At 43.8% G+C, this 22,692-nt stretch overlaps 1 protein-coding gene across 1 annotated transcript in view; it reads left to right on the forward strand.

Annotated features, from left to right (window-relative positions):
* GLP1R (glucagon like peptide 1 receptor) overlaps positions 1–22,025 on the forward strand; it is a 328,220-nt gene extending 306,195 nt beyond the window's left edge. Inside the window, exons 12-13 of the mRNA XM_029592923.1 lie at positions 2,276–2,317; positions 18,033–22,025. Coding sequence (XP_029448783.1) covers positions 2,276–2,317; positions 18,033–18,170 — 180 coding nt within the window. The 3' untranslated portion in view covers positions 18,171–22,025. The remainder of the gene's footprint in view (positions 1–2,275; positions 2,318–18,032) is intronic.
* The last annotated feature ends 667 nt before the right edge of the window (positions 22,026–22,692 follow it).

Consider the following 22,692-nt stretch of genomic DNA (forward strand, 5'->3'; position numbering starts at 1 on the left):
AAAGTTCCCTCCAAGGCCGCTCCGATTTCAGAGCGGCCTTGGAGGGAATGGGGAAAGCCATCGGGCCTCCCCTAGGGCTCGGCGTGCGCAAGGTGCACAAGTGTGCATCCCCTTGCACGCGCCGACCCTGGATTTTATAACATGCGCGCGGTAGCACGCGCGCATGTTATAAAATCGGGTGTACACCCGGCGCGCACAAATGTACCCCGCATGCTTAACTTTTAAAATCAGCCCCATTATCTACGTTGCTAGAGCAAATGAATATACATTTTCATCTATATACTGCTGACTTGCAATTGCTTTATTCAGTAAATAATGATATGCAAGAGACTATCGGCCGGATTTTAAAAGGGTTACGTGCATACGTTTTAGAGTGATCATAAGTTATGCGCGTAACCCTTTTAAAACTCCCCTGCGCGCGCCAAGCCTATTTTGCATAGGCTCGGCGGTGCACGCAAGCCCCGGGACGCTCGTAAGTCCCGGGGCTTCGCAAGGGTGTGTGCCGGGGGCGTGCCAGGTGGGCGGCACTATTTTCGGGGCATTCCGGGGGGCATGTCGGGGGCGTGGTGCCGGCCCGGGGGCATGGTCGAAGCCTCCGGACAAGCCCCCGGGTCGGGTGATGGCGCGCCAGCAGCCCGCTGGTGCGTGCAGAGTTACACCTGCCTCTGGCCGGTGTAACTTTGCCAACAAAGGTAGGGGGAAGGGTTAGATAGGGCCGGGGGGGTGGTTTAGGTAGGGGAAGGGAGGGGAAGGTGCGGGGGGGGGGGGGGGGGGGGGGTAGAAGGAAAGTTCCCTCCGAGGCCGCTCCAATTTCGGAAGGGCCTCGGAGGGAACGGGCAGCACGCGCTGGGCTCGGCGCGCACAATTTGCACAAATGTGCACCCCTTGCATGCGCCGACCCCGGATTTTATGAGATACGCACGGCTACGAGCGTATCTTATAAAATCCGGCGTACTTTTGTTCGCGTCTGGTGCGCAAACAAAAGTACGCGCGCACGTAGATTTAGAAAATCTACCCCTATGTCACAAGTGACTAAAAATATTGAAGAGACAGGATTATGGATGAAGGATAGTGGTTTATTTATTTATTTATTATTTTTATATACCAACATTTGATCTCAATCGACACCGGTTTATATTCAGGTACTGTAGGTATTTTCTCTATCCCCAGAGGGCTCACAATCTAAGTTTTTAGTACCTGAGGCAATGGAGGGTAAAGGGATTTACCCAAGGTCACAAGGAGTGACAGCAGGACTTGAACCCTGGTCTCCTGGTTCATAGTCCATTGCTCTAACCACTAGGCTATTCCAGCTGAATGAGAATAAAGCTGAGACTTTACCAGTTACTAGGATGGAGATGCCCATTTCTCCTATTTCCTGTCAGAAGATGATACTGTTTCAGTAATGGAGACGGTTCATGATCTGGGGTGTTCTGTTAGATTTTAGATTCTCTTTACAACCTTCAAATGCGAACTGTGGTAAGAAAGGGCTCTTCTAAAGCACGGAAGCTACACAGGTTAAAGTTTATTTTAGATCGCTATGCTTATAGGATTGTTATGCAAGCTTTCATTCTAATATGATTGGACTATTGTAATGTTCTTTACTTTGGGTTACCCAAATGTTATGTTGAAGCTTTACAAATTTTGTTGAGCTCTGCCACTCGAGTGATCTTAAGATGTCCTCTCTCCACTCATATTTCCCCTGTTTTACGTGAGTTGCATTGGCTCCCCATTGAGTTTTGGGTCCGTTTTAAGTTCTTGTCTCTAATTCATAGGGTAATCCATGGTGGGTGCCCAGCCTGTCTAAAACAATGTATTAGTTTATATCAACCTTCTAGATCTTTGTGCTCTGAATCTCAATGATTACTAACAGTTCCGAGTGTTAGTCAAGTATGCAGAAACAAGATCTTGAAATGGGCATTCTCCTGTATAGCGCCCAGATTATGGAATGCAATCCTATTAGATTTGTGCTTGATTAGTAATTACAAAAAATTTAGGAAGATGTTGAAATCTTACCTTTTTAGGGAAGCTTTTATGTGATATTTTATTTTTCTGTTTTAATGTTTGGTTATTTGTAAAATGTATGAACTATTGTTGTAATCTGCCTCAAACAATTTGTTTGGTAATGAGGGCAGAAAATTAAGATTTTAAAAATAAATACATGGAAGAGCAAACACCTCTGAATTTCTGACAGGTTGCATACATGATGGAGATAAATTGACTGCACTGTAGAACTTTTTCTGCTTGGTCACTCTTTCTTTGTTCTTTTGGCTTTCAGGGATTGATGGTTGCAATTCTTTACTGCTTTATCAACAATGAGGTAAGAGCTGTGGGGTAAATCTGACCAGACTACAAAATGCACATTCATCATTATTCAGGGCTTGAGTCACCAGGATCTGGAACTTAGAAAAATTTACAGACAAAAGTTACTTGGCTACATCAGAGAATGAAAATAGTCCTCCAATCTGCATGTCCAGAAATGCAGATTGGAGGACTTCAGAATGTTAGAGAATGCAGATAAATTCCTTTTACAGTCCTTTTTAGCCCCATCCTTGCTTGCAAAAACAGAATACGTTAACATCTTAGTTTCAACATGTATGATCCTGGTCATCTCTTTCCCAACATGCACTCACTTTCCAGGTGGAAACATCTGGAATTGGGTTGAGGAAGCACTGTGATGCTACTGTAACTGGGAAGTGAGGATGAGACGTCATTTATGCTTTCCAACAAGCCAGTTACCATTGTTAGGTAGTCCAACTCTGCAGGAAGCAATGAGGGAAATGGATAAAGAAACAAAAAATAGAAATACAGCTTTCATATTTATAAGGAAGTGACTAATGATATTAGGGAAAATGTTCAAAATATTTACGTGCATAAAGTTTGAAGTTACATACATATGTAGTATGGGTTCAGGGTGAAGCGCTGGATGGTCTGGGTAAACTGGTAAAGGTGTCAGCAAACTGATAGAGAATAAAACAGAGCATATCCTAATGCCTCTGTATTGTTACATGGTGCGACTTCATCTTTAGTATTGTGTGCAATTCTGGTCACCACATCTCAAAAAAGATATAGCAGAATTAGAAAAAGGTATAGAGAAGGGTGACCAAAATGATAAAGGGGATGGAATGATTTCCCCATGAGGAAAGATTAAAGAGGTTAGGACTCTTCAGCTCAGAGAAGAGATGGCTGAGGTGAGATATGATAGAGGTGTATAAAATAATGAGTGGAATGGAACGAATAAAAGTTAATCAATTGTTTACTCTTTCAAAAAGTACAAAGACTAGGAGACACACAGTGAAATTACTAGGTAATATATGTTTAGTGCTAGAGCTGTAGATTTACTTATTGTCCTCTTTCCAGTCGTTAATTCAAATTTGATCATGTTATGATCACTATTGCCAAGTGGCCCCACCACTGTTATCTCTCTTACCAAATCCTGCGTTTCACTAAGAATTAGATTTAAAATAGTTCCCTCTCTTATTTGTTCCTGAACCAGTTGCTCCATGAAGCAGTCATTTATTTCATCCTGGAACTTTATCCCCCTAGCAAGTCCTAATGTTGCATATACCCAGTCAATATTGGGGGTAATTGAAATCTCCCATTATTACTGCACTGCCAAATTGGTTAGCTTCCCTAATTTCTCTTAGCATTTCATCATCTGTCTTATCATTTTGGCCAGGTGGATGGTAGTATACTCCTATCACCATACTCTTACCCAACACCATGGGATTTCTACCCATGATTCTACTGTGCATTTAGTCTCTTGCAGAATCTTTATCCTGTTGGACTGGAAGCCATTCTGGACATAAAGTACCCCCACCAAGTTTATCCTCCCTATCATTGCAACATAATTTGTACCCTGATATAGCACTGTTCCATTGATTATCCTTCTTCCACCAGGTCTCTGAGATGCCAATTATGTCTATCTCATCATTCACTGTTATACACTCTTAACTCTCCTATCTTACCTTTTAGACTTCTGGCATTGGCGCAGCAGTGACACATGTTTGAAATCACAAATAAGTGCAGAGCAGTGCAGCAAGAAGAGTGTCACTGCTTAGCAAGCAGAGTTAGAATGCTTGGCAGTGGTACACACTGCTGACTATGCCTATTTAATATACTACAGTTATACAAAACAACACTACACCCATTAACTCTCACAGTGTGTGCAAAAATGTCTCTCACACATTGTGTATGTGTGTTGACTCCTTGTGTGGACACACAAACTCTGAGACATAGAAGATACAGACAAGGTTCAGGCTGGTGTTCATTGCAAAGTTCCCTTGAAATTAATTGTAGGTGCAAGTTAGAAGACAAGTCAGCAGCATACAGAATGAGAGAGAAAGAAAGTGGTATCAAAAGCCCCCAAGGGGAATCGCAAACAGAACAAAGGCATCACACTCCCAAGGCATAGAATGTGGGTAGAGATTGCAAACATCACAGAGACATCAAAACCTCCAAGGCATCATGAGAGGGACAAAGTGAACCAACAATACTTATATGAACAACCCAAAGCTGTGAAGACAGCAAAGGAGCAGCAAAGGCAGCACTAACAGTGGTATGAATTCCCCAATGTACTGCAAAGCAGCAAAATGGTTCCCATACTGACAGGTGTTCTTCAATGCACCATGAGAGAGCCAGAAGCAGGTTGGGCAGTAACAGTGGCAGACTTAGACATTAAGGTGTTGTTGCGTTCGTGCCTGTTCTCGCCCTCGCTCCACCCTCTCTACCTTTGTGGCAACTCCCTTCGGCTCTGATGGACAGATGTTGCTGCGGCTTCTCCTCGCCGCTTCTTTCCGGAAACCCTGGGCTGGCCTGACGCTGTGGATCCGCCATGTTTCTGATGATGTAAGGGTGCGCGCACGCGCTCCAGAGTTTGTACCGGCAAGAGCGCGAACCTCGGGGGCATCCCCCCATAGTGACGTCATCTGCTTCCAACTTAAAAGGTCTTCGTTTGCTACTTCGAATCGAGTTAGCAAGGAGGAAACCTCTGCTGCTCTGCCTCCACAAACTTACCAAGGGGTACCCGCTCCTCGGGGGCCCTGCTCTCTCTTCTTGATTTCAGACTGCTAAGATGGGATCCGGTACTCGCTCCTCGAGGGCCTACATCCCTGAAAGCTCAGAAGACTCCTTACTGCCTGGAAGCGATCGCAGACGTGAACACTGTGAGTTCTATTACAGATAGGAATCGGTACTCGCTCCACGAGGGCCTATGTTCCTAATCTCTGAAGACTCCCTTCTGTCTAAGACGTTATCACAGGTATGGAGATCGTGAGTTACTATTGCAGATTGCAGATAGGAACTGGTACTCGCTCCACGAGGGCGCATGTTCCTAAAACCCTTCACAGATTCTCTTCTATCTCAGAAGCTATTGCATACCTATATCTGGTACATTATTATTACAGATTGCAGATAGGAACCAGTACTCGCTCCACGAGGGCCTATGTTCCTAAAACTCTCCAAAGACTTTCTTCTATTCCAGAAGCCATCTCATACACAGATATTGTGAGTTCTTATTTCAGACTGCATATAGGAACCAGTGTTCGCCTATTCCTGAATATTCCTGTTCCTGAATATACTGAATATTCCTGTTCCTGAATATACTGTTCCTGAATATACTGAAGACTCTCTGTTGCATAGAAGCCATTACAGATATCTACAATTGTGAGTGTATCATCTACTACTGGTTATGTATCCAGCATACACTGTCTACTCACTACCTATAGACTCTCTCTACAGCTCAGCAACCCAGAGATCGCAGTTCCAGTATCTGAGGGACTTCAGCCCTGCCGGGCATATCAACTCACTACTGCCACCTCTGGTGGTTCTACTTCCTGTCTAATAAAGAACTATCTGTGTTTGTCTCCATACTCCAGCCTAGCCAGTGGTCCTTCTCAGGATATCATCCTGGGGGCGCTGTCATCTGCCATCGGCCCAAAGATTCACCAATTTCCACTAAGTGTTTATTCCTTACACTACTAGAGTGGTATCATACAGACTACCACACTGTGGGAGCCAACCCACAACAGATCATTGACCCTGCCTACGGAGTATTACAGATTCCTAGCTCCTCCCCTTGAGGGAGCAGCATTGATCAGATTACTCACTCCTCCTCTCTGGAGGAGGTGATCCATAACAGATTGCTAGCTCCTTAGCAGATTCACAACAGATTGCTAACTCCGTCCCCCTGGCGGCATGATCAATAACAGATTGCTAACTCCGCCCCCCTGCGGCGTGATCACTAACAGGTGTAGAGCCAGGAAAGAGATGGGGTGGGAGGATAAATCTGCATTTTTCCTTTTTTTACATTTTATTTTGGGGACAAAATACCCCATTATAACCAAGAAAGAAGCAAGGTGGGAAAACTAGGCAGGGATCCTAGAGGTGTACAAAAAAACATTTAAGGTGAAGAACTAAAAAAGAGATGGGATGGGATGAGAAACATATATTTCTTTCTTTTTTTACATTCTATTGTGTCCATTTTGTACTCAAGTGGAGATCGAGTGAAACCGGCATATGCGCTGAAAGCATCTGACCACTAGACCATTTTATGCAATCATTTAAGAATACTATTGGTACTCACAATATTGTTCATCAACATACACAGCCCCTGAGGCAGCCCCGGTGTGGGGCGAAACTCTGGCCTGAGTCGGGCACACATATAAACCATTGGTCTCCATTTCTAATAAAGTTGTACTTGGACATCTCTTTGGTGTCTAACCTCCATATTTGCCCAAACGGCTTTTTTTAGATAGCCTACCCTCCTGCTTTTTTGGTTCACCATGGAGCGATACACAGGCATTAAGACATTTTCCGTTTTATTCACTATTCCCTTTCTAATAATACCCAACATTCTGTTTGCTTTTTTGACTGCCACAGCACACTGAACCGACGATTTCAATGTGTTATCCACTATGATGCCTAGATCTCTTTCTTGGGTGGTAGCTCCTAATATGGAATCTAACATTGTGTAACTATAGCATGGGTTATTTTTCCCTATATGCATCACCTTGCACTTATCCACATTAAATTTCATCTGCCATTTCGATGCCCAATTTTCCAGTCTCACAAGGTCTTCCTGCATTTTATCACAGTCTGCTTGTGATTTAACTACTCTGAACAATTCTGCTTGTGATTTAACTACTCTGAACAATTTTGTATCATCTGCAAATTTGATTACCTCATTCGTCATATTTCTTTCCAGATCATTTATAAATATATTGAAAAGTAAGAGTCCCAATACAGATCCCTGAGGCATTCCACTGCCCACTCCCTTCCACTGAGAACATTGTCCATTTAATCCTACTCTCTGTTTCCTGTCTTTTAGCCAGTTTGTAATCCACGAAAGGACATCACCACCCATCCCATGACGTTTTATTTTCCCAGAAGCCTCTCATGAGGAACTTTGTCAAACGCCTTCTGAAAATCCAAGTACACTACATCTACCGTTTCACCTTTATCCACATGTTTATTTACTCCTTCAAAAAAGTGAAGCAGATTTGTGAGGCAAGACTTGCCCTGGGTAAAGCCATGCTGACTTTGTTCCATTAAACCATGTCTTTCTATATGTTCTGTGATTTTGATGTTTAGAACACTTTCCACTATTTTTCCTGGCACTGAAGTCAAGCTGTAGTTTCTGTAGTTTCCCGAATCACCCCTGGAGCCCTTTCTAAATATTGGGGTTACATTAGCTATCCTCCAGTCTTCAGGTACAATCGATGATTTTAATGATTGGTTACAAATTTTTACTCATAAGTCTGAAATTTCATTTTTTAGTTCCTTCAGAACTCTGGGGTGTATACCATCTGGTCCAGGTGTTTTACTACTCTTCAGTTTGTCAATCAGGCCTACCACATCTTCTAGGTTCACCGTGATTTGATTCAGTCCATCTGAATCATTACCCATGAAAACCTTCTCTAGTACGGGTACCTCCCCAACATCCTCTTCAGTAAACACCAAAGCAAAGAAATCATTTAATCTTTCCATGATGGCTTTATCTTCTCTAAGTGCCCCTTTAACCCCTCAATCATCTAACGGTCCAACTGACTCCCTCACAGGCTTTCTGCTTCGGATATATTTTTAAAAGTTTTTACTGTGAGTTTTTGCTTCTACGGCCAACATCTTTTCAAATTCTCTCTTAGCCTGTCTTATCAATGTCTTACATTTAACTTGCCAATGCTTATGCATTATCCTATTTTCTTCTGTTGGAGCCTTCTTCCAATTTTTGAATGAAGATCTTTTGGCTAAAATAGCTTCTTTCACCTCCCCTTTTAACCATGTCGGTAATCGTTTTGCCTTCTTTCCACCTTTTTTAATGTATGGAATACATCTGGACTGTGTTTCTAGGATGGGATTAACAATGACCACACCTCTTGCACACGTTTTACTTTTGTAGCTGCTCCTTTCAGTATTTTTCTAACAATTTTTCTCATTTTATCAAAGTTTCCCTTTTGAAAGTTTAGCACGAGAGCCATGGATTTGCTTACTGTCCCCCTTCCAGTCATTAATTCAAATTTGATCTTATTATGATCACTATTGCCAAGCGGCCCCACCACCATTACCTCTCTCACCAAATCCTGTGCTCCACTGAGAATTAGATCTAAAATTGCTCCCTCTCCTGTTGGTTCCTGAACCAATTGCTCCATAAAAATGTAATTTATTCCATCCAGGAACTTTATATCTCTAGCATGTACCGATGATACATTTACCCAGTCAATATTGGGGTAATTGAAGTCTAAAAGTACATAATGAGCAAGAACTGCACTTAAAGCGATATCGCAGAATACACGAGTGCAGATAAAAGTTCAATCCTGACAGGACACTCACAACGGGTGTATAAATACTGTTTTTTTTAAATTCTTCAATATGGCAACTCCACTGATTTATACAAGCAATGGCTTAATGGCGTCCCCCGACACGGTCCCGTGTTTCGCCGCGGGCTGCATCGGGAGGGCTCGCCACCAGGAATTCACAGAAAAGCTGTAAAACATAAGTATACATTAGGACAACAAAACAGGGCTTATAACCGACCATAACATAAAAGTGTACAAAAAGTCATAACATACCTGACAGCAGGTATACTTAAAGGTGACAGGGAGCGCACTGCCCTTAATCACTGACAGGTATTTAAAGCTGAATAAGGCGCCAAAAACAGGAGAGCAAACCACATGGGACAAAAAGCCCCGTTCATTGGTTGCCATTCCTGTAGTGCACCTCAGCAGGAATGCAGACCAACCTATCCTGGTGAATGACAGGCTCTAAATGAAAGGAACTCTAAGTGAATAGAAACCATTCAATGTCCCGGTTCAAACCCTTAGGAAACACTGAATCTAGAGTGAAAATCCAGCGTTGTTCAATCCGGCCGAGCTGTTCAGCATAGTTACCACCACGGGGCGGCCGCAGAAACACCTCAATCACACTGTACACAAGATCTGAAAGGGTGTGCGATTTTTTTATCCAGTGATCAACGAGGGGTTCATTCTCTCGCGAATGGCGAATGTTAGAGCAATGCTCTATAATTCGGGTTTTCACCATGCGAGAGGTTTTCCCAACGTAAATCAGAGGACAGGGACAGGTGATCACATAAATCACTCCAGACGTGGTGCAATCAGAGTAAGAACGTAACTGCAGCTTTAAATACCTGTCAGTGATTAAGGGCAGTGCGCTCCCTGTCACCTTTAAGTATACTTGCTGTCAGGTATGTTATGACTTTTTGTACACTTTTATGTTATGGTCGGTTACAAGCCCTGTTTTGTTGTCCTGATGTATACTTATGTTTTACAGCTTTTCTGTGAATTCCTGGTGGCGAGCCCTCCCGATGCAGCCCGCGGTGAAACACGGGACCGTGTCGGGGGACGCCATTAAGCCATTGCTTGTATAAATCAGTGGAATTGCCATATTGAAGAATTAAAAAAAAAAACAGTATTTATACACCCGTTGTGAGTGTCCTGTCAGGATTGAACTTTTATCTGCACTCGTGTATTCTGCGATATCGCTTTAAGTGCAGTTCTTGCTCATTATGTACTTTTGGTCTTGGATTACCTTTGTCCTTGGGCTTTAAATGGCAGCCGACGAAACATCCAAATAATCTTTAGGAGAAAGCCATCGTGATGGGAAAGGATCCGTAACTGAAGGGTAACAGGAGAGAACTAACTACGCATGCGGGCAAGTTAAGAGGGAAGAAGTCCACAAAGTGCAATAAGACGTTTAACTTAAGAGGATTCATAGAGGGACTACGTGACTTGTAGCTGTGTGAAAGTCCGCGGCTAGGTTACGGGATTAATGTAATCTTTGTCTCCCGGAGAAGTCAAAGATCTGGGGGATATATGGAGTGCCGGTATAGATAAGAGGGCTTAGAGTCGCAAATCTGGTCTATAGTTGGACATAGACCAGGGAAGCCTTAGTGCGAGGAATTATCTCTCCGAAAAGGCCTGGCAGAAGATCCATGTTTTCAGTTTCTTTTTGAAAACCAGAGGGCAGGGTTCTTGGCGGAGGTCCGGCGGGAGCGAGTTCCACTCGATGCAAAAACTGGGAAGCCCCCCGCTTGCTGCTGGACTGCTGCCTTCATCTCAAATTTGTTCAGTTCCTACTTAAGTTTTAGGTTGTTATGGGAGTAGGAATGTGTCTAATTAATGTCCTTTATATGTATTAGTGAATTCACTCAGGGATAGATTTTCAGACTCCGCGAATAGGCGTACTTTTGCTGGCGCATCAGGTGCAAGCAAAAGTACGCGGGATTTTAGTAGATACGCGCGTATCCGCGCGTATCCTCTAAAATCCTGGATCGGCGCGCGCAAGGCTATCGATTCTGTATAGCCGGCGCGCGCCGAGCCACGCAGCCTACCCCCGTTCCCTCCGAGGCCGCTCCGAAATCGGAGCGGCCTCGGAGGGAATCCTCTAACGCCCTCCCCTCACCTTCCCCTCCCTTCCTCTACCTAACCCACCCGCCCGGCCCTGTCTAAACCCCCTCCTTACCTTTGTCGGGGGATTTACGCCTCCCAGAGGGAGGCGTAAATCCCCGCGCGCCAGCGGGCTGCCAGCGCGCTGGGACGCGACCTGGGGGTGGGTCCGGAGGGCGCGGCCACGCCCCCGGACCGCCCCGGGCCGTAACCATGCCCACGGGCCCGCCCCCAAAACGCTGCCAACACGCCCCCTAAACGCCGCGCGGCTCGGGCCCGCCCCCCTCGCCAAACCCCGGGACTTACGCGAGTCCCGGGGTCTGCGCGCGCCGGTAGGCCTATTGAACATAGGCGCACCGGCGCGCAAGGCCCTGCTCGCCTAAATCCGCCCGGATTTGGGCGGATTTAGGCGAGCAGGGCTCTTAAAATCCGCCCCAATATGTGTAGTAGTGGCCTACAGGGGAATGATCAAACTCTCAATAAGGTATTGTTTTTTGTTTTTTTTAAGTGGCACCTGCCTATAAATTAAAGGATGAGCTAGGGGTGGGTGGGCGAGGGGTAGATGGGTTGGGAAATACAAACAGTCTAACTTCAGTTAGTCAGCCAGAGTGACTCATTGCTCGCTTGATTAACAAATGTTGGTACCTAATCAGACCAAATCACACTACCTCAACACCTTTCCAACTGAACTGAACTTTTCAACCATTTTACTTAGGTATACATTGCTCCTAGCTTATTTCTAGCTTTTGGCTACGTTTTCTTTTTTTTCTTTTTAATATACAAACATTCTAACTTCTGCTTACTAGCTGCCTTATAGACTATTAAAAATAAACACACTAACTACTGCTTACTAGCTGCCTTACTGACTTTTTAAAAATACAAACAGTCTAACTTCTGTTTATTCGCTGTCTTACTATTAAAAGCACAAACACACTAAATAATATTCCAAAATAGTTAACTTTGCCCCAATACTTTTAGAAAAGACAATGTCCCAAGCAAAAACTTACTGATTCCTTTCAGCCACCAGCAAGGTGATCCTCTCCTCTCAGTGCTCCTCAAAGGAGGAACTCAGGAAGAAGGTTTTAGGTGCTGTGTGCAATGTATTTGCAAAACAGGGCCCTGAATGCTGCCCAATAATTACCATAGCTCATGCTGTAGCTGGGAAGAGGCGGCACGCAGGATCACAAAGGTCCTCAGAAAGGAGTTCCTCCATGTTTAAGAGCTATCACAGTTGCTGGTCTGTATATGAGTATTAGGCAGTGGTGACTTCTTTGGGACTCCCGATCAGGTCTGAAGGCACACAAATTGAAAACACTGCCATAGGAAATAGATTCAAATTATGTTGTCACTTCAACAATAGTGACACAAACTCCCTCTGTTATCAGACAACAGCCTGCAGAAAAGTTACTCAGAACCTATATAGTAAACCTGCTGTCTCAAAACAGCACTAACTCCCAGAACTCAATTAGCAACAACCCTATATGACAAGATACACTGCAAATATACCACTGGGCCCTAAAATACCAATATATCTTTTATTGGGAAACAATTCAAGGTGGACTACTAGAGAACGCTACACAGAATCTTCACGCCAGCAAAATATCTCACCATAGTCACACATGCAGAACACACACCATCAGCAAATATAGAATAATTGATCACAAATTAGAAATATGTTCTGCTGTCCAGCTTCTTCCACACTTGTCCTGTTCTTTACAGACGGTTGGGGGGAGAAACCACATTATGGAGCAGAGTAGCTCTTCTCTGTTCAGCAGTGTCTGCTGTTGGTTCACCCTCCCCCCCATCCCTGAATGACAGGATTAGTGAGTCAGTGGCTGTTCATTGCTCTGTTCTGTGCTCTGCCTGGTCCAGGCTTACCCGCTCCACTCCCGTTCCTTGCACATTGTGTGGGAGGGCAGGGGGGCTACAGCAGGAAACGAGGGGCCGTCCCCCGCTGCCGCACTGTCTTACTGACAATGCTTCTGTAATTTACAACTTCATCGTTGGCACTCCCAGATCAGAAATAGTTTTGCTGAGTGAAAATGTTTAGTGGCATTGTAGCCGGGGTAGCCTTTAGTGCTGGCTAGTCCCCACTAAGTCTCTTTCTTCCTGCCTCCCACAGACCGCAATCAAGGAACATGATCAGAGATGTCTGCCACACACCACAGGAAGATAAGGACCAGGGAACAGACAAAATTAGTTTCTCGGTGATCAAAGCGCTTGCTGCAGATGATGAGTTTTGCTGACAAAAAAATGCTTCGAGCATCTCCCTGTCTAATCTTTAGCTGCTCTAGCAGCAGTCCAGCTCATGCGGTTCTCACTGGTAGAGAAGGCAGCTGAGGTTCTCTCATCAACCTGCCTCTCTTTCCTCATCACTGCCTCTTATACAATAAGCTGCTATTCAGCCAAGGGATGAGTTCCACAGAGCTTATTCCTTCTCATACTCTATTAACCCTCTCGTGTTTGGAGTTGCTTTTTGTTTTCTTGCCTATAATATGGTTGGCAAGAGGCTGCAAATACTGCTGTAAAGTAAAATGCAACACTTTCAAATCCCGACCCCCGGGGTCTATTTCCAGTGCTGGTCCATTTCACATCTTCACCCATTCTTTTTGTGCCCCAAAAAGTGGATGTTTCAGGAAATGGTTTTTTTTTTTTTTTTGCTGACAAGCAACTGCTGTAAAAAGGGGCTATTTCAGAGGTATATAGGATGAGGAAAAAATATTCTGCATGGCTGAAAAAAATAAATTGAAAAGCTATGGGAAGAGGAACCATTCACACCCTCTGTTCCACCCATGGACTGACACACAAGGGTTTTGATAATATCTGCCTTTCAACGCTGCAGTTGTTTCTCGGTGGTTCTGTTCTAATATGAACTTTTTTATGTATGCGTCTTGCTGCTGTATTTTCACCATTGCTTGCTATGGAGCAGGGTTGCATAAGTGTTTGAGAGAATATTCAGATAAGGCAGTAAGTCGATTGAAGTGTTGGCGGGTTTTGGGCTTCTTGCCTTTAGATCTCCCGACATCATGCCAGGAGCATGCTTTGTGCACTTCCTCCACCCTATTCCAAATGTTATTTCAGGGGCGTAACTTTGCAAGTGCAAAACAGAGAGAATGGGGGTCCTGCATATTGTAATGAAGATGATTATTATATGCTGGAGAGTAGATGGGATTAGTTCAGCGCTATTGGGATGCACAGGACTTCTCAGCAGCTTTTTAAAAAATAGGATTCGATTATTTTTATTCACTAGTGGTGACAGCAAATACATTTTTGCAAGATATTTTTCTAAGACTTCAATGTTTGAGTGAATGTCCCTTCTTGTATACCACAGTATCATAATGCATTGCGTTTTTTATTTTTGGTATACTGACTTTCAAATTTTTGGATCCCAAAATGCTTCACAACCACCGATACGCAATATCAAAATTCCGTGCACTTGAGCAAGTAAAGCTGTAACTGTTAGTCATAGGCTGCCAGTGCAAGAGGGAGTACTGTACTATACGCCCAGGGCCTCCACTTGTAGAAAGAAAGAGGATATCTTTGTATATAATTGAAGCTTGCTTGAAGAAAAGGAGAGAGAAAAAGAATGGATGATGCTGGGCAAGGAGGAGGAAAGAAAGGTTGATGCTGAGGTGGGGGGAAGAGAGAGGAGGAGATGTTGCTTGGGGAGGGAGCGAGGTTAGTTAAGTGAGACAGAGGAGGAGCTAAGTGGTTAGATCAGCAGGTTGAGCATCATGGAAGCAAGGTTCAAATCCTGCTTATTTTTTCCTCCTTTTTAATCAAAGTCAAGCATTTGGGCTACAGAAACCCATAGGAGCAGTACAGTATGGGGTAGATTTACAAAAAATGCGCGTTCGCGTACTTTTGTTGGCGCACCAGTCGCAAACAAAAGTACGCTGGATTTTAGTAGATACGCGCGTAGCCGCTAAAATCCAGGATCGGCGCGCGCAAGGCTGCCGATTTTGTGCAGCCGGCGCGCACCAAGCCGCACAGCCTGCCTCCGTTCCCTCCAAGGCCGCTCCGAAATCGGAGCGGCCTCGGAGGGAACTCGCTTTCGCCCTCCCCTCACCTTCCCCTCCCGTCCTCTATCTAACCCACCCCCCCGGCCCTATCTAAACCCAACACTACCTTTGTCCGGGGATTTACGCCTCCCGGAGGGAGAAGTAAATCCCCGCGTGCCAGCGGGCCGCTAGCGCGCCGAGACGCAACCCGGGGGCGGTTACGGAGGGCGCGGCCACGCCCCCAGGCCCGCCCCCGAAATGCCGTGTCCCGCCCCCAAAACGCCGCGTCGATCGGCCCCGCCCCCGACACGCCCCCGACAAAAAACCCCGGGACTTACGTGAGTCCCGGGGCTCTGCGTGCGCCGGCAGGCCTATGGAAAATAGGCGCGCCGGCGTGCAAGGCCCTGCTCGCGTAAATCCAGGCGGATTTACGCAAGCAGGGCTTTTAAAATCCGCCCCTATAGGAGGTTAAATTCTATGCTTGAAATAAGAGCAGGATCTGGGGGTAATTATAGCTAGCGATCTGAAGTTGGCCAAACAGGTGGATAAGGCATCAGTAAAAGCCAGAAAAATCTGTGGGTGCATAAGGAGAGGAAAGGTCAGCAAAACGTAGAGGTAATATTGTCTCTGTAAAAGTTTCTGGTGAAACCTCATTTGGAGTACTGGGTACAATGCTGGAGGGACTACACTTTCAAAAGGATATACCAAATAGTGTCAGTCCAGAAGGCAGTTCCTAAAAGGTCAACAATCTTCATCATAAAACATATAAGGACTAAGGATGAGCTTCGTTGTTCTGGCTCGGGTCGGGTTTCAGTTTGGCGCTTCGTGGGGAAACCCGTTTTTCCATGGATCGTTTTTCGCCAAAAACGAAGCTGGTACCCGAACCGAACCCGGAAAAACAAATTAAAAAAAAAACCTGAATCAGAAAAAACACCCCATCCCTTCAATTTTACTTTCTTACAACCCCCCCCCCCCCCCCCACCATCCCGATCCCTCCCCAAGACTTACTAAAAGCCCTGGTGGTCCAGCGGGGTCCCACGATTGATCTCTCCCTCCATGCCGTTGGGCTGTCAGGCCTGCTACGAATCAAAATGGCGCCAATGGCCCTTTGTCCTTATAATGTCACAGGGGCTACCGGTACCATTGGTCAGCCCCTGTCATATGGTAGGAGCAATGGACGGCCGGCACCATCTTGAGCTCCTACCATGTGACAGGGGTCTAACAATGGCACCGGTAGTCCCTGTGACATAGTAAGGGCAAAGGCTATTGGCGCCATTTTGAATACTGGCAGCCGATGGCCCGAGTGCAGGAGATCGCTCCTGGACTGCCACTGGACCACCAGGGACTTTTGGCGTTTATCCATTCATGATAAACGAATGCACATCTCTAGTAAGGGCAGACTTATAGATCTAAACATGTATACCCTAAAGGAATGGCAAGATAGAGGAGATATGATAGGGACATGTAAATATCTCCAAGGTATGTATGCACAGGAGGTGAGCCTCTTTCAACAGAAAGGAGGCTCTGGAATGAAGGGTCATTGATTGAGGGTGAAAGCAAGTAGGTGACAGTAATCTAAGAAAACATTTGTTTACAAAAAGGGTGGGGGATACATGGAACAGCCTCCATGGAGTCAAGGACAGTATCTGAATTCAAGAAATGGGACAAGCATAAGGGATCTCTGAGGGAATACTAGTGATTGTAGAACTGGGCAGTTGGTGTGGATGGGCAGACTAGACAGGCCATATGGTCTTTTTATTTATTAAATATTTGTATACAGCTTATCCATATTTCTAGGCAGTTTCCAGGTTTTACATTCATAACATCATTAAAAACATACAGGTGAAATATAAACATTAAACAGCATTGGTTACAACAGTATAGATCACAACAATTAAATAACAGAAAACCAAACAAGAAAAAGTAAGCTGGACACGGTATGCATTGCGGAAGGATGTGTAGAGTTCAGACTATCATAAAACCAAGAACAAAATGAAACAGAACCTGCTGGGGCACATTTAAATATGTTTCCTATAAAACACACTGTAACCGTAACATTTTTGTTTGTGTATTAGTGGGGTGGGAAAAAAATGTGAGAGGATGCTGCTGGGCAGGAAGAGGGAGAGGGGGGGCATGTTGAAGAATTGGGAGATGAAGAAGAGGATGCTGTTGGGCAGTGGGAGAGAAAGAAAAGTGGGAGGGGGAGAGAGAAAAGGAGATGCTACTGGGTAGGGGAAAGAGAGAGAGAGTGGGGATAATAGGTAGGGATAAGAGAGAGAGAAGGGGATGCTGCTGAGTGGGGTGGAAGCGAGGGAAAGAAGCTTGATTTTGGTTGGAAATCTTTGAAGGGGCACCCTGGATGTTGGAAGACTCCTAGTCAAATTGTAATTTGTGACCCACAGCTGATGGAGGGCTAGTAGGGATCCCTTCTCCTTTATCTCCACCTGTAATGGTTGCCCAACCTACACAATGCAAGCTTCTCCTCTTAGGGCCTCAGTATATCCGAAATCCAGCAGAGAATCTATCTAAGCTTCAGCATCCTGCACTGCCACTGGCATTAGGGCTGAGGCTTCTCCAATATATTTAACCTGACAAAAGTAGGTGTTGGATCACAGAATACACTACAAGTATTTCCTATAGTGACTGTATTAAATAGAACATAAGAAGTGCCATGCTGGGTCAGACCAGAGGTCCATAAAGCCCAAAGTCCGGTCCCCAACAGTAGCCATTGCGGGTCATCCAGCAAATCCAAATTGGGAAGTCCATTCCTTGCTGCTCCCTTCCAGAAGTAAAAAGGGCTGATACCCATGCCTGCCTGTGCTCCAGAAACCTGGCCAAGTTGGTTTTAATCTCAGCTATACTATGTGTACCTTGAATGAAAAAATACTTTCTTAACCAATATTTCTGAATACTTTCTTACATGAAGAGGAAACTCATACCTTCACTTCTTGTTCCATCCAAACAACAGAATCTCTTTGATTCCCATTCTTAGGAAAGCAGTACTAGCCACATGGATTAGAACTCAACTTGCCTATTCCCTGTCTGAGGTGCTCCCTCTTGTTCATCTCGATATATTTTCCTCTCTCTATGTTTTGCTAGCGTTACTTGCTTGAGATTGCCTTGTTTTTCTCCTTAGGTTCAGGCTGAGTTTCAGAAGTGGTGGGAACGTTGGAGACTGGAACATGTGTACAGCCAACGGGACAGCAACAAGAAGCCTCAGACATTCCCGGCCAACAGCCTGAGCAGTGGAGGCACCCTCGGCAGCAGCCTTTAGGCTGCTACTTCCAGGTGCACTTTTAATGAAGACTCCTAAAGACAACCCAGAAAACTGATGTGACATGGCACTTTAATCAGGAGCATCTTGCTAGTTCCTCCTAGGTGTTGAAGTCAAGAATCCTCCTGAATCCAGAAACAAAGAGTTTGATATTACTTAGCTGCACAGGTTTCCAGAGGAGCACAGCCTCTTCATATAACGCCATCAGCCCGGGAAGATTTGTTGCACGTCTTCTTTCCGTTAATAAGCAAGAGCTTGCGTTGCCCAAATATTACACAGTGAACAAATTACAAGTCAGATACAGGGCAAAAAATGGCTTGTCTGTTAAAACTGCAGAAAGTGTTCATTGGTCAAATTCAATACATCCATTATAAAAATGAGGGTAGGATCTGTGCTCAGCTGTCAGTCTGAGGCAATCTGAACATTTCTAGAGAGAAATCAGGATTTATGGTATTAAACAGCTATGTTAAGTAACAGGAAATTGCTGTGTGCTGGTTCTACAGAGCTTTTGTCAGGCTGATTAAACAGGCCCACAAAACTCCTAGCTGGAAATCAAGTCCCTGGAAGGGCTACAGGGGCAGATGGACCACATACACAAAATCGGAATAATCCCCTAGTAGCCCTGCTATGCTAATCTTTGGTTTCTGGGTAATGTGGACTGTTTTTGTTACAGAGTGTAGCATGCCACCAGAGACCCCAGCATCCGGGGCACTATGGAGAGGATGCTTCAAGCCAGCTTTCTTAAGCTCACACTTCAAGGCATTCTGTGTGGGGGGAGAGGGAACCTTTGGTCCTATTTTCACAACAGAAAAAGACAAGCTTCAAGAGCCAGAATGCTTTGGAATGGAAGCTGAACTTAAAATAAAGCTAACAATAAGTTAAAAACAGAACTGCAGCTGCCCATCTTTAGTGGCCTGGAGCACTGCTTCATACCTAAACTACCTATAAAGGGTGATTTATAAAGCAATATTTAGGGTACCTCATTCCCGAAAGACATTGCTTCTGGAGTAGTATAGCTGTGAAAACGGCAAAACTGACTGATGCCAACTCACTGAGATGTGCACTCTGATGAAAAAGCAATTTCCCATTGCAAATTATTATAAGTCACTGTGGGATTGATTCAAAGTTCTCCCACCAGCACATAACTCTTCATGCAGAGGGACTTTGTGTGCAGGAAAAGACCTTGTCAAATTGCCCGTTCTGGGATTTTCCTGCATGTAAATCCCTTTTATGTAGTTGAGAGTCTCAGGCCAGAAAAGGTTTTTTGGTTATGACATATTGGTTCATAGAGGCACTTTGCTAGTTATTTAAAATAATTTCTCTCTCACCTTTTCACAGTTCAAGGCGAGTCACATTAGAAACACTCATAATAAAATAAACGATATAACCAAAGGTATGCACAATAAAAATAAAAGATGTAAAAATAAGACTAAACAGAGCAATCAACTCTTAAGCCACTCGGTCATAACCCAAGAGAAAATGTGAATTAAAATTGAATCCCCAGACTCTAAGGCCTGCCTTTAACTACTTTCTGAAAGACCATCTAGGGTGGAGGTGTATAAACATTCAGGGACAGAGTTCCAGCCACCAAGAACGCACACTTGCGAGTCTTTGTAAAATGGACTCCTACAGACTATCCTGAGACAATATTAAAGTTCAAGCCGGATTATAAATGCATAAAATTGTACAGATCTAAGGAGGGCTTTCATAAATTAATGACTTACATATTATCATAGCGAATTCAAATTTAATTCTAAACTGAACTGGGAGCCAGTGAATTCATTTAGTATTGAATGCAAGCCCCTGAATGCTCTCCCTTAGAAAGGGGGCAGGTGTTGGGAGAGTCAATTGGATTCAATCCTAATCATTTTTGTGTCGCATTGAGTCGAGAAGAGATGATTTTTCGATTGTACTTCTCCCCAGAAATTTTCTAGCATCAGGCTCCTTTTTAATTTGGGGGTTAAAAGGTGAGGGTTGTTCCTGTCTTTTCAGCTACTTAGTTACCCTGACTTTATTAGATCATTAAAATCAGATTGTGGATTGGCCGTCTAGAAAAAGTACACCTCTTGAAAATAATAAAAACAAATGTTGTTTCCCACCATTTTCGCTTATGAATTGGTCATATGGAAGCAATACAATCTTTCAATATTATAGGCCCCTTTTAAGGTTCTCATTAGGTAGAGTGAGATGATTCAAGTTACCAAACTGATGGTAACATAATGTTTCCCACTGATCTGCAAACCTCAGTGGGTTACCACATAACATACATAACCACACAAAATATAAAAAAAAAAATACCTTCTTTCAGAATAGAGCCTGATTTTCAAAAGCATTAACAAGCTTAAAACTGGGTTTCACATGTGTAAATGCACTTTACCCATGTAAGTGGGCTTTTGAAAATTGCTATAATACAGGCCATTGACTTGTCCATAGGTTTTACCCACATTAAGTGCACTTAACATGGGTAAATGACTTGAAAATTGTACATATATCATTTTTGAATCGATTGAGAAGGTTGTTTAAATTGTTTATCCAGAGTTTGGGATCCAGAAGGTCAATAAGTAGTTAAACATACAAAAAAATTTATTCATAAATAATTTATGACGGAGGATTTGCATTGTGGTATTCTATTGAAAATTGTTATGACATTATGTTACATTTAGATGCGTAACTCCTTTGAAAATTCATCTTTTAGTGTCTGGATCAGATTTACCTGCACATCCGCGAAGCTTTGCATTTTGACTAGGTTGCATCAGAGGTGGCTATTTCATATTTAGGGAAAATCTTTGGACAGAAAATCTATAGCAATTGAGATGGAATCTTTCACTATGGTGCGGCAATCTGAGACTCTCGTCTTCATGTATACACCACATGCCTACCAGCTCCTGCGCTTACAAAATCTTTGTGCTGCTAAGTATGAAATATGGAATTATGAAACCTACTGTTTGTGTTAAAGCTTTGCTGTGTTTACATCCATTTATATATATAAAATTGTGCAATATATTTTTGAAAGATATACTGAGCTTTGTCCCTTGCAACTTCTGTAATGATCAATTGAGATCAGCACCATGGACAGTTACACGCTTGCTGTGCAATTCTATTTGATGCTGGAGACTGCGTTGTAAGTGCACAGTATAATGTAAAAGTAATTTTCCCTGCAATAACTGTGCATTCAAACCATAGGAATGAATGAATGGGTCAGAAAAAGATATTGTTGCTTTATTTTCTCTCTTAAACCTGCAATCCATTGAAAATAGCAGCATGTGCTGAAACCCAGTGACTCCAGTATTGAGAAATGTCACAAGCCTTCTGGGGAGCAACATTTTAATGCCAACAACCAGCTGGCTAAGGTCAAATGTTTAAATGGTTTTTGAATTACACTTGCATTTGTATTCTGGCAACAGGGTGAAATGGCAATGCTGCTCTACCTATGCCCTGCAGTGAATGGCTGACTCTTGGATCATAGCTATGGTGATCCAGAAAGGCAGAGATGAAGTTGGATATTTTGTGGGGCAGTCTTGTTTTCCTTGATTGCTCCTTGGAATCGATCCCTGCCTTATTTTGAATATGACTCAAGGGCATCACCAGGAGAATCTAAATTATAACTCAGTACTCCATGACTGAAGTAGCTTTTCCTAACGATTATAAAATAATGCACACTAAATTCTTGGCTGGATGAGTTGCTGGCTAGACTGTCTAGTATGTTCTGGATGCACTTTTATATTGCAATGAGCTTTGAAATTTAATTTAATCATTTCTAAATTGCCTTTCTGAAATAAACATATTCAACCAAAGTGGTATATAACAAAATACATCAGTAGCAATGGCATCAACACAAACACCACAATAAAAAGCAAAAACAGGAATAATCTGGATGTAAACAAACCAACAAAACAATATATAAAATAAAGACAGTGCATGGCAGGGGTTGAATGCCATTTTAGATTATGATCAGCTTTGGAAAGATAATCCAAATACTAATAAAAGCCAGTTTGCTCTATACTCGCTCCCGGGGAGAGGCTGCAGTTATAACTGCTAAGGGGGCATCTTCTTCTAACTGACAGAGGCCTTCTGGCTGACTTTGGCTGTGGTCTCCAAATGTTATATATTAAGACGCTTTACTCAATTAAACAAACATGTTAAGTTCTTACCTATACAGAGAGAAAGCGGAGTAAACAGCACACACATATAGGGAAAATCACAACAAAACATGTTCGGCATACAATGTACTGGACAATAACAATATAACAACCAAGCAATTATTTATTTGCACACTAAATAGTGTGCATGATATTTCAAGTATGGTATACAAAATTGTAAGTATGGCAGGGCACTGACACAGCCGTGTTTCGCTTCCAGCTGCGTCAGGGGGACCGGATTTACGCCCGGATTTACGCGAGCAGGGCCTTGCGTGCCGGCGCGCCTATTTTCCATAGGCCTGCCGGCGCGCGCAGAGCCCCGGGACTCGCGTAAGTCCTGGGGTTTTTTGTCGGGGGCGTGTCGGGGGCGTGTCGGGGTGGGG

This window comes from Rhinatrema bivittatum, chromosome 3 (genome assembly GCF_901001135.1).
Source record: "Rhinatrema bivittatum chromosome 3, aRhiBiv1.1, whole genome shotgun sequence".
NCBI lineage: Eukaryota > Metazoa > Chordata > Amphibia > Gymnophiona > Rhinatrematidae > Rhinatrema > Rhinatrema bivittatum.